The sequence below is a fragment of the Podarcis vaucheri genome, assembly GCF_965113315.1.
Source record: "Podarcis vaucheri genome assembly, chromosome: 9".
NCBI classification, from domain to species: domain Eukaryota; kingdom Metazoa; phylum Chordata; class Lepidosauria; order Squamata; family Lacertidae; genus Podarcis; species Podarcis vaucheri.
In genome coordinates, this window is record NC_138767.1 from 6,087,357 (window position 1) to 6,100,511 (window position 13,155).

At 47.4% G+C, this 13,155-nt stretch overlaps 1 protein-coding gene across 1 annotated transcript in view; it reads left to right on the top strand.

Annotated features, from left to right (window-relative positions):
• The window catches only part of DDRGK1 (DDRGK domain containing 1), a 39,058-nt gene that overhangs the window by 5,945 nt on the left and 19,958 nt on the right, over window positions 1-13,155 (top strand). The window contains exons 3-4 of the mRNA XM_082236675.1: window positions 5,162-5,268; window positions 8,504-8,605. Of these exons, the coding sequence (XP_082092801.1) occupies window positions 5,162-5,268; window positions 8,504-8,605 (209 nt within the window). The remainder of the gene's footprint in view (window positions 1-5,161; window positions 5,269-8,503; window positions 8,606-13,155) is intronic.

Consider the following 13,155-nt stretch of genomic DNA (forward strand, 5'->3'; position numbering starts at 1 on the left):
GCTTCAGGTTACATACGCTTCAGGTTACACCCTCCGCTAACCCAGAAATAGTGCTTCAGGTTAAGAACTTTGCTTCAGGTTGAGAACAGAAATTGTGCTCTGGTGGCGCCCCATTAGCTAAAGTGGTGCTTCAGGTTAAGAACAGTTTCAGGTTAAGAACGGACCTCCGGAACGAATTAAGTACTTAACCTGAGGTACCACTGTAATAAAATTTTATTTATATCCTGCCCTCCCCAGCCGAAGCAGGGCTCAGAGCGGCTAAAAACAGTAAAATGATACAACTTTCTAAAATCATTTCAAAGGTCGGGGTACTCAGAGCAGAAATGGCAGCCACTTCGCTCTTTCCCTTCTGTTGCCATTCTGCTGAGAGTAAAGCCATGGTTTGGCTTAGCATTAACATCCAAATGCAGGCTTGCGGTTTGCATGAACCCAAGTTTGGACATAACACTAAGACCAAACCACGGCTCACCCTTGCGTCTCCACATGCTTGGTTGTTCACGCTAAACCATGGTTTGGTTTAACATTACGTGCTCACTGTTTTACTATGCGGCCTAGGACCCATGTACCAACAGGACCGCCTCTCCTGGTATGACCCGCGGAGGACCTTAAGGTCCACATATGACAAAGTTTTGGAGGTCCCAGGTCACATGGTGGTTAGATTGGTCTCAACTAGGGCCAGGGCCTTTTCAGTACTGGTCCCGACTTGGTGGAACACTGTCACAAGAGACTAGGGCCCTGTGGGACTTGACATCTTTCTGCAGGGCCTGCAAGACAGAGCTATTCCGCCTGGCCTTTGGTTTGGACTCAGTCTGACCCTTATGTTTCCCTCCCCTTATGGTTTTGGTCTATGAGCTACTTTTACAGTGAGGCTGCATTTTAAATTGCATTTTAACCTGTATTTTAAATTGGCTTGTTTTTGTGTGTGTGTGTTTTCCTATTACATTTTTATTGTAATTTTACTGGTGTTAGCTGCCCTGAGCCCGGCTCTGGCCGGGGAGGGCGGGGTATAAATAAAATTTATTATTATTATTAATACTACTACTACTATGCCAGTAAAATTGCAAACAATTATTACAAAATCTATTATTATTGTTATTATTACTATTATGCCAGTAAAATTGCAAACAGCACTAAATCTGGAATACAAAAGCAGCTGAGCCAGCTGACAAATATCAGTATTCTAGGAATATCACCTCCAGATTCATGATAGATCATCTAAAAACAGGCAGCTTTCACATAGCACTGGGGCCATTTTCTGGTTTGGCCACAACAGTGTAGCAGGCGATAATCTATGCCGGAGTTTGAATGTGGGATAGGAAATGGATCTTGCAGTTCTCCCCAGGCCACATGGGTGACACCTGGCTTGAGAGCAGTACATGTGAAAAGGATCTAGGAGTCTTGGTTGACCACAAACTTGACATGAGCCAGCAGTGTGACGCGGCAGCTAAAAAAGCCAATGCAATTCTGGGCTGCATCAATAGGAGTATAGCATCTAGATCAAGGGAAGTAATAGTGCCACTGTATTCTGCTCTGGTCAGACCACACCTGGAGTACTGTGTCCAGTTCTGGGCACCACAATTCAAGGAGGACACTGACAAACTGGAACGTGTCCAGAGGAGGGCAACCAAAATGGTCAAAGGCCTGGAAACGATGCCTTATGAGGAACGGCTAAGGGAGCTGGGCATGTTTAGCCTGGAGAAGAGGAGGTTAAGGGGTGATATGATAGCCATGTTCAAATATATAAAAGGATGTCACATAGAGGAGGGAGAAAGGTTGTTTTCTGCTGCTCCAGAGAAGCGGACACGGAGCAATGGATCCAAACTACAAGAAAGAAGATTCCACCTAAACATTAGGAAGAACTTCCTGACAGTAAGAGCTGTTTGACAGTGGAATTTGCTGCCAAGGAGTGTGGTGGAGTCTCCTACTTTGGAGGTCTTTAAGCAGAGGCTTGACAACCATATGTCAGGAGTGCTCTGATGGTGTTTCCTGCTTGGCAGGGGGTTGGACTCGATGGCCCTTGTGGTCTCTTCCAACTCTAGGATTCTATGATTCTATGACATGCCTCAGCCACACCCAGGCCACGCTCCCTCACCTGCTTTGCCTCACATCCTCCTTGGGTGTTTTTGCCTAGCTGGAAAGTGCCCTTGAGCCCTGGCCATGCTTCTTGTTTCTCTGGGTGGAAGATAGAGAGGGTGCATGGGAAAGTGTGTTCAAAATAGCCTACCGTAGAAAGGTACATTTTAAATTATTATTATTTTTTATTATTTATACCCCGCCCATCTGGCTGGGTTTCCCCAGCCACTCTGGGCGGCTTCCAACAGAACACTAAAATACAATAACCTATTAAACATTAAAAGCTTCCCTGAACAGGGCTGCCTTCAGATGTCTTCTAAAAGTTTGGTAATTATTTTTCTCTTTGACATCTGGTGGGAGGGCATTCCACAGGACGGGCACCACTACCGAGAAGGCCCTCTGCCTGGTTCCCTGCCTGGTTCCTCGGAGCTGGACCTCAGCATCCGGGCAGAACGATGGAGGTGGAGACGCTCCTTCAGGTATACTGGACCAAGGCTGTTCAGGGCTTTAAAAGCACATATTCCTTCCTTCACCCTGCCATGTGGCCCCCGGAATGTTCCTCCAATGGAATTGCGGCCCTCGGGCTGGAAAAAAAGATTTCCCTGCTCCAGAGATGGGAAATGGTGGCTCCCAGCATATACGTAGAGTCAGTAAGAGAAGTTCCTAGGGGAGGGAGTCATGGGTTAATGTCGATCAGCAGCCATTGGTTATGTTGATAACTCCACACTGAGAAGTCCTTGCTACTGCAGCCAGCTTGCCACGCGGCCTGGAACAGTTCTGTTGGTGGGAACTTGCACAACCGCTGGAATGGAAGGTGCTTTCTTTGCTGTGAAATTGGTAGCACATAAAAAGCGTGCAAGCTTGCCTTCCCTCTTTGAAAGGGGACTGTGCTTTCCCACTTTGAAAGTGGCAGAGCCTCGTCTTTGATCTGCACGATCCGTTCGCCTGCTGAATTCACGATTGCGTTTTAGCGGCGCACAGATGGCAAATTGACAGCTCTGAACTTTTCAACTTGGGGTGGAACTCTTTGAAGTGCGGAGGCATTTCAAAAAGAGTGAAATAAGAAAAAAGCGCTTTTGATGTTTTCAGGCCAGGCTGCTTATAATTTCTGTCAAATTACCAAACCCATTGAAGTAATCTCGGAGGCCCGGCGCTGCTTGTGTTGAATCTTTCAGTTCAGCGAAGGAGTTCACCACTGGGGATTGAGTCGAGGCTGCGTTAGGCTTGAGTCACTTGCTTGCTGACCAGGCCAATGCCATAAGTTGGCTCCCTGCTTTTTGACCATGGCTGCTCGATATTGTCAGACACGTCGCAAAGTAAAAAATATTTTGACCTAGTTCATAAGGAACAGTTGTTTAGGGAAGTTTTTAACGTTTGAAGTTTTAGTCTGTCTTTAGTGTTCTGTTGGGAGCCGTCCAGAGTGGCTGAGGAAACACAGCCAGATGGGCGGGGTATAAATAATAAAATTATTATTATTATTATTATTATTATGCACGTATGGGAAACCTGTGTCTCTCCTGATATTTTTGGAGTGCAGTTTCCATCATCCTTGGTCACTGACCATGCCTGCTGAGGCTGATGGGAGTTTGAATCCACAACATTTGGAAGTTCACTTCCCCACCTGTAGCTACATAATTTAGCTTTGGGCTTGTACGCTCCTCCCTTGCGGTTGCAACAAGGAGACTGGAAGCTTCCCACCACCCCGTCCCCTGGCAGCAGCTTGTCAGACTTTGAACCTTGCATAAACCATGGTTTACAGCTGGATAAACCATGGTTAAATCTAACTTCAGATCCTGGTTCGGATGTAGCAAATGTTGGTTAGTTGAAAACGGAAGCAGGCGCTTCCATCCTCCTCCTCGCAGCTGTTCTGTGGGAGGAGAGAAGACAGAGAAGGCTTGTGGATGTTAAACCACAGTTTAGTGTTACACCAAAATCTCATTTGGGAATAAGTGGCAGCCTAACTTTCTGATTGTGTTGTGGGGTCATCTGATGAGAGTCGCAACAGTAAGGTTGACAGTCCCTCACACACGGACCCTGCAAAAGTCAGGATCAAACTTGAATGCACCCTTCGTTCAGGAGCAAATACACACACCCCGACACACACAGAGTTAAGCCACACATTGCCTTAGGGTCTCCTTTGGCCTCGTGTTGCAAATGCCAGAATCTCTGAACAGAAACAAGAACATAGAACCACGCTTATTGCACGCAAGTAGTCGTCGCAACAGGGCAGGTGTCCTATAGTGATACAGGCATATTTCAGAACTGGGGGTTCAGAATATGAACCCCTCTAGTTTGGGAAGCTGCAACCTGTTATGAACCGGGTTCAGACTCCTCCCAATGCAGCCAGCCTTCTTTTCCAGGTCTCCACAACCAGCTCACAACTGATAAGGAGTAAAGTGTTATTAGTTAAGCCTTGCTGCCCTCTTCCCAATTCCCAAGTATGTTCAAGAGTTATAGTTTCTTGGAGTCCTGAATCTTTGCCTGCTGATTCAGGTCATTCTCTCTGTCCAGCGTCTGATTAGGGTTGGGTGATACATCAATATCCAAAACCAGTTTGAAGTCCATATTGTGATAGGGGTTTCATAATTTCTGACTCTGCGATATATCGCATATCATGATGTGCGTGTGTGCACTATGAAGAAATCATGGTGCAAGGGAAACCGTGAATGCCTCTGCATAGCCCCATCCTTATTTCAGACATCATGCCATATTGGTATTTTTTGCAATGTTTACCTGGTGATACATCATGATGTCAAAAACCAGGTATCGCCCAGCCCTAACGCCAATATTTTTTGTGTTAAGATAGATTCCCCTCCAACCCATTCAAAGCTTCTCTAAGGAGCCGGCAATAAATATTCAGCGAAACAGATGAACAATTTATAACTACCCTATATAAATAGCCTAAAATCAGAATCTTTTGCGCATGAATAGCATCACGTCCCAGCCCCCAGGAAAGACTTAAGAAGTTTCCTGAAAGACAGGTAGGAGCCAGCCAAGTTGGCCCCCTGTTGTGCGATCCCTTTGATAATGGGCTCTCTCTCGTTACTTTTTCATTTTCTCTTCTTAATCATTTAATATCCTTATGCAGAGGAGAACGAGGGAGCCGAAGCGGCTGAATCTCAGTTTTCTGGGAAGGTTGGAGCAAAGAAACAGCGGAAGCTAGAGGAGAAACAAGCCAGAAAGGCTCAGCGGGAGGTGAGTGGTCTCCAGAGTTGGCAAAGTAGGGATAAGGAACTTCAGGCTTGCTTGCAGGCCAGTCGCAGCCCTGCAGGATTCCCCCTTCATGGACCTGGTTTGCATGACTCCCTCCAAGGCATACACCTCACAAGCCTTTATTTGTACCCGAACCGCTTTTGCGTGGCTGGAATGTGATGCTTGTCTGGATGGGGGATAGAGAGAGGTTTGTGAGTGTATTTCGTTTCATTCCACTATTATTAATATTATTATTATCATTATTATTTTTAAATAAATATTTTATTTGATTTCCTAAAATATAAACGTACAACACAAAACAGTACAAAATCCAAATATCGATATTGCTCTGAATCTCCTGACTTCCCCCCAAACCTTCCATGGGTCCTATTGATTCTATTTTCAACTGCATATCAGTACTTCTCCAATTTTTCATCTTCCTAGATTATCTATCTGTTCTGTTGCATTACAAGTGTACAGTGGTGCCTCGCAAGACAAAAAGAATTCGTTCTGTGATTCTCTTCGTCTAGCGGTTTTTTGTCTTGCGAAGCAAGCCCATTGACGGATTAGCGCTTTTAGCGGCTTTTAGCAGCTTATCTGCTGATCGGATCAGCTGATAAGCGGCTTAGCGGCTTAGAAAAGGGGGGGGGAGGAAAAAAACCAGCAGGAACTCGCAAGACATTGTCATCTTGCGAAGCAAGCCCATAGGAAATTCGTTTTGCGAAGCACCTCCAAAACAGAAAACTTTCGTCTAGCGAGTTTTCCGTCTTGCGAGGCATTCGTTTTGCGGGGCACCACTGTATTTAAAATCCTCCTAAGGTTTTGACCTGTTTACAATGATTTTGTATATACATTATAAACATTTCCCATTCTTTTTGAAATTTCTTGTCTTCTTGATTCCTCAGCTTCCCATTTAATTTTGCCATTTCGGCATAGTCCATCAACTCATTTGCCATTCCACTCTGGTCAGGGTTGTCTCTTCCTTCCATCTCAGAGCTAGTAATTATTTCTTCTTCTTCTTCTAATTCTATGCTGCCCATCTGATTGGGCAGTTTCCAGCAGAATATGAAAGAACCACGAAACATTAAACATGGAAAACTTGCCCATACAGGGCTGCCTTCAGATGCATATATTTCTATGCTGCTTTAAAATAAGCACAACCACAGCAAAAGTCGTACGATAAGACTTGCAAAGCATCACAGCACAAATAACCCATGAAACAATGTTTGCAACATTAGCAAACTAGCAACCAAAAACGAACGAAGCACTGCTGAATTCACATGCTCTCTCTCCCCACCTCCATGACTCATAGTCTTCCGCTCGGTTCATGAAAGACACAGAGACATAAAAAAAAGAAAGAAAGAAAAACATAGAAAATAGAAACAGTTAAAAACATATTAATTTTCGTAACATATCTTCATACACTTATTTCCCCAGACCTCCTCATCCCTCCCTTTTTTGTATTCCAGTTCAATTTGTTAGTTCAGGAAATCCTTACCATCAAATTTTTACCCTATTCTAATCCTTCATTACATTACCTTACTCTATTCTCCTCATTGTCTTATAATGAACCTTAACCTAAATTTTATTTTTGATAACTTCTCTTAACCGTTGTATTCTTTCCTAATCCCTTAAACTTTTATACCAGAGCCAAGCAATTTCATTTCATGCATCCTTCTAATATTCATCAATTATATAAAATTGTCCTAATAACAAAGGATAAAAGTCTTCATCCAACATCCCTTCCCCCAGGTCCCGGGTTTGTCAGTCCATTTTTTTTAAATTTATTTTTTCATTTGTCTTGTTATAATTTGGAAACTTTAATAAAATATCATTTTAAAATAAAATAAAATAAAAGAGACAGAGACATAAGGCCCATGGCAGCAACTCTGTTCTGAAGGCAAGGCGGGTGGGGAAAACCCTTGTCTGACGGTCAGCACAATGTCTCACTTCCCCTGGAAATGAAAGGAAATGAGTGTGTGCAGAAATTAGCCCGGGTTACAATGGTAAAAAATCTGCCTTTGGGCCAGCGACAGTCTTTTGGCCTCGCCTACCTTCTGGTGAGGATGAAATGGGGAGGAAGGGAACCATGTGACCAACTTTGAGCTCCTTGGACGAATGGTGGGATATAAATGCAAAAAATAAAATTAAATTAAGAGGGGGGCAGAGGTACTTTGCCAAGGGGACAGGGCCATGACAGAGTGTTGGGATTCAAGCCTGCCTTCAGGAGAAACTGGCCACTCTCCAGGCACCCGGCTTGATCTCCGGTTGACCTCCCTGTCTGCATTCCCCGGCAGGATACAGGCTAGGTCGCGATCGGCGATCCTCCTCAGCGTGAGAAGAACACACCACTCTTCCCTGCCCCCCCCCCCCGGCAGGGGAAAGAGATAGACAGAAACGTATTTACATGCCTTTATTTCTGTCTTTGCAGCATTACAGAAAACATGTCTGCTCTCTTCAAACTCCAACAGCAGAGAGACAAACTCCTCCTGTGCTTCCTGTACAGCTCATATTACACTCTGAGCTAATTCCGGTGCTTCGCACTGTGAAAAGACTGTCCCTCTGTTTCCCACGGAACAGTCCCAACATTCCCATTATGTTTTGCTTTCAAGCTAGCAGCTCGCGGCCGCATTGCTTCTATATCGTAACACAGAGAAGGCCCTGGGGTGGGTGAACACCTAGGCAGCGCCCAGAGGTGGCTCCACTAAGAGAGCTTTCTGATTACAAGGACCAACCGGGAAGGTTGATATGGGGGGAGATGATCTTCTGGTCAAGGTTCGAGAATCAAGGGCTGGGCGTGGACCCCCAGACCTTCTCCCCTGGCCTTCAAAGCCACAGACACACACATCACAAGCCCTGCTTGTCTCGCCAAGTGGTTTTGCCGGCCTGGAATGTGTCCTTGGACTCTGGCCGTGTCTCTGGCTGGGATGGAGGCTGTTTGAGTGTGCCTACAGACCAGCCTTCTGCACAAAGGTCACATTTACGTTTGTGGCTCCGCCTCCTTTGGCCCCGCCCACCGATGGAATGCGGCCCTTGGGAGGTTACTCAGAAGGGAATCTGGCCCCTGGACTGAGAAAGGTTCCCTCCCCACTCCTGTCTGATGTACTTGGGTCACATGCCCTACATACATGTGTGTGTACGTGTGTTAGGTGGTTAGGTAGCAAGTAGGTGGACTTAGCTTGCAAACTTGCCAGAGAATAACACTTGCTTTTTTCTCCCTGCTCCCCAATTTCCAAAGGCCGAAGATGCGGAACGGGAGGAACGGAAGAAGCTTGAGCAGAAGCGAGAGGAGGAGCGGCGCAAAGAGGAGGAGCGACTGCGCCTGGAGGAGGAAAAGCAGGTAGGGGCGAAAGGATTGGGATTTGAGATGGGTGTGCTGTGGATTCAGAAACGTCCCATGTGGGGACCTGGTGCAAAGACATCAGATAATAAACCACCAGAGAGAAGGCTGCTTGGGACATGCTGGGACGCAACCAGGAGCTTTCCCGAGAAAAGTCAAAAATATAAATATCCAATTCATCTTACACAGGGGCTCAGTTCCAAGGGTTCCATGTACAGTGGTGCCCCGCAAGACGAATGCCTCACAAGACGGAAAACTCGCTAGACAAAAGAGTTTTCCGTTTTGGAGGTGCTTCGCAAAATGAATTTCCTATGGGCTTGCTTCGCAAGACGAAAATGTCTTGCGAGTTCCTGCTGGTTTTTTTTCCTTCCCCCCCCCCTTTTGCTAAGCCGCTTATCAGCTGATCCGATCAGCAGATAAGCCGCTAATAGCGCTAATCCGCTAATCCTTCAATGGCTTTGCTTCACAAGACGAAAAAACCGCTAGACGAAGAGAATCACAGAACGGATTCTTTTCGTCTTGCGAGGCACCACTGTATCCATGGAAATTGCGTAGTCTCAAACCCTTGGCTAGCGAGCGAAGGGGAGAGAGAAAGAATGCCCCACACTGCTGGTGCAAAGCTTTTGAGGTCTCTGCCTTGCTTGTGGGGCGATCGATGGGGGAGACCCACTCAGCATGCCAGCTCTTGAAGGCCAGGGATGCTCAGACAAGATCTCTTGAGAATTCAGATGGCCTTGCGAGAGCATCCTAGAGCCAGCGGGCTGAACCTTTAAGTTTTTTCCCTAGCTTGGATTTAACTTGTGCACTTTCAGCCAGCTTGTGCTGGGCCCGGGGGTTAATCCGAGCAACGCAGTCCAGGTGCGGTCCCAAATCCAAGGGTTCCGCGAGGCAGGAATCCAGGCAAGGACAAGTACAGGATCTCAGGCAGATCTCCATACAGCAATATTGCTCCCGCAACCTGGGGTGGGGTCCGACAGCCTTTTATCTTTGTCGGGGTAACGGCCGGTCCTGATCCCCCGGCGACTCACCTCCCTGTCTCGCCTGAAGGTGAGCACTCCTCCTGCGAGTACTCAGGTCTCTTCTTCTCTCAGACCTGAGTCTCTGCAGCTCGGGAGACGTCGGTGGGTTACTAGACCCAGGGGCTGCCTCGGCCTCCCCTGAGCCGACTGGTAGTGGAGCAGCTGTAAGTGATGGCCCAGCTGGAGGCAACGAGGTCATCTCCGCATCTGGAGCCAGGGCAGGCTCAGGCCCCTGACTCGGCCCAGCTGGTGCTTGTTGCAGGGGAACCTGTGCAGACTGGGACTCTTCAGGATCAGGCCCCAGACTTGGTTCAGATGATGCCTGAGGCAAAGGATCCGGTATAGACTGAGACTCCTCTGGTTCCGAGCCAGAGTCCCAGGCCATCACACAGCTTTCAGCTGCGCATGGTTGAAATCACACACCTAAGATGTGATTGTACTGCGATATGTGTCATAATTTTAATTGGTGATTGTCTCCAACTTGGACAGCTTTGAAAGAGGATTGGGCAAATGATCATGGTGATGATGTGTCGCCCTTCATCATAAGATTTCAGGGCAGCTCACAAGATAAAAATACAAGGTAAAAGCACAAATAAATAGTTAAACAGAAACGACAAAACTTTACCCCCTCCCACAAACACATTTAAAAGGCAGTAGAATATTAATCAACCCAAGGCCCGGTTAAAGAGGAACGATTTTGCCTGGCACCTGAAGATAAATAATAATAATAATAATAATAATAATAATAATAATAATAATAATAATAATAATAATTTATACCCATCCCATCTGGCTGGGCCTCTCCCCAGCCACTCTGGGCGGCTTCCATAGAAACAAAAAAACACTAGAATATCATACATTAAAAACTTCCCTGAACAGGGCTGCCTTAAGATGTCTTCTGAATGTCAGGTAGTTGTTTATCGTTTTGACATCTGATGGGAGGGCGTTCCACAGGGCGGGCGCCACTACCGAGAAGGCCCTGTGCCTGGTTCCCTGTAGCTTTGCTTCTCGCAATGAGGGAACCGCCAGAAGGCCCTCGGCGCTGGACCTCAGCGTCCGGGCAGAACGATGGGGGTGGAGATGCTCCTTCAGGTATACTGGACCGAGGCCGTTTAGGGCTTTGAAGGTCAACACCAGCACTTTGAATTGTGCTCGGAAACGTACTAGGAGCCAATGTAGGTCTTTCAAGACCGGTGTTATGTGGTCTCGGCAGCCGCCCCCAGTCACCAGTCTAGCTGCCGCATTCTGGATTAGTGGTAGTTTCCGAGTCACCTTCAAAGGTAGCCCCACGTAGAGCGCATTTCAGTAGTCCAAGCGGGAGATAACCAGAGCATGCACCACTCTGGCGAGACAGTCCACGGGCAGGTAGCGTCTCAGCCTGCATACCAGGTGGAGTTGGTAGACAGCTGCCCTGGATACAGAATTGACCTGCGCCTCCATGGACAGCTGTGAGTCCAAAATGACTCCCAGGCTACGCACCTGGTCCTTCAGGGGCACAGTTACCCTATTCAGGACCAGGGAGTCCTCCACACCAGCCCGCCCCCTGTCCCCCAAAACCAGTACTTCTGTCTTGTCAGGATTCAACCTCAATCCATTAGCTGCCATCCATCCTCCAACCGCCTCCAGGCACTCACACAGGACCTTCACCGCCTTCACTGGTTCTGATTTGAAAGAGAGGTAGAGCTGGGTATCATCTGCATATTGATGGACACCCAGTCCAAACCCCCTGGAGCCTCCCTGGAGAGAGCATCCCACAAACGTGGAGCCACTGCAGAAAAGGCCCCGTTCTCATGTTGCCACCCTCCTGACCTCTCACAGAGGAGAAGGGACTCAGAGGATGAGCACAGAGTCTGGGTTGGATGCTAGCTACTAGTTCCAATGGCTGTGCTCTGCCACTTCTCTGGAGCACCTACACAAGTGGAAGGCGCAGAATCATGAGACTTCCTTTGCACCCGGGTCCTGTTTGTGGGCCTTCCTGCAGGGATCTGGCTGTCAATCGTAAGACCAAAAGGTAGGACTACGTAGGCCCCCTTTGTCCTCGTCCAGGTCCCAGTCGCTTCTTCAGACATTTTGTATACTTACAACCTGACCGGTACTTCATAAGTTGGGAGACACTAAAAAAGGGTTGCTGTTGTTGCTGTTGCTTTTGTTCTTTGTACAACACCTTAAGTTTTTTTTAGGTGCTTGATTGAAAAGCGACACACAGGCTCACAATCTTAATAGAAATGACGCACAAGATAAAAGGGATCGGGGGAGAGAGAGCGAGAACACAGGAGCATATTCAGGGCACCGTTTCTTCATCAAGTTATATAAATGCGTGCAGTTACAGAGGTTTCGTAATACCCTCAAAATGCTTCGCTCTGCAGCCCTGCAAAAGAAGGTCCTTCTTACTCTCACATTTCAAATGGGGGCGGGGGGAGGCTGAGAAAGAGTGGGTTGTGTGAAATCGTCTGGCGGGTTTATGAGCGAGGTGCGATTGTATTGGGCACTTCCTGCTCTCAGCTCAATCTTTGCCTCTATGCCGCAAGACACCTTAAATTTCATGTGTGGGCGTCTGTACACCCACCCACATATATATTATACAGTTGTACCTTGGATCCCGAACGCCCTGGAACGTTTTGGCTCCTGAATGACGCAAACCCAGAAGTGGTTGTTCCGGTTAGCGAACGTTCTTTTGGAACCCGAACGTCCGACGGGGCTTCCTGCAGCCAATCAGAAGCCGCGATTTGGTTTTCAAATCGAATGGACTTCTGGAACGGATTCCGTTCGATTTCCAAGGTTCAGCTGTATATATTTATTTATACATACACACACACACAATCAGAGAGAGAGAGAGAAATGAGAGAATTGCATAGACGTTGACTAATGCCAAGCAGTATTGCATGGGAAATTTGGGCGCTTAAGGCTTGCACAGAGCTGAGAAACACACACACAGGAGTAAGACCTTTGGTCTAGTTAATATTGTCTGCACGGACTGGCAGCAGCTCTCCAGGGTTTCAGATAAGGGTCTTCCAGCCCCACCTTCAGAGGCTGGGGGTTAAACTTCGGACCTTCTGCGTGCCTATGGATTCTTTGCCACTGAGCTACAGACATCACCCCTACATCCCTTGTTCTTCACGTCCCGCACGGGCAGGCAGTCTTCCCCTTAGTCTCTCAACCCCCACCCCCGGCGAGACAGCAGCTGCAGCACCAGCCATATTTCATGGATTCAGTATATTTGTTGTTGTTGTTTTGTCGTTTAGTCGTGTCCGACTCTTTGTGACCCCATGGACCAGAGCATGCCAGGCACTCCTGTCTTCCACTGCCTCCCGCAGCTTGGTCAAACTCATGCTGGTAGCTTCAAGAACATTATCCAACCATCTCATCCTCTGTCTTCCCCTTTTCCTTGTGCCCTCCATCTTTCCCAACATCAGGGTCTTTTCCAGGGAGTCTTCTCTTCTCATGTGGTGGCCAAAGTCTTGGAGCCTCAGCTTCAGGATTTGTCCTTCCAGTGAGCACTCAGGGCTGATTTCCTTCAGAATGGAGAGGTTT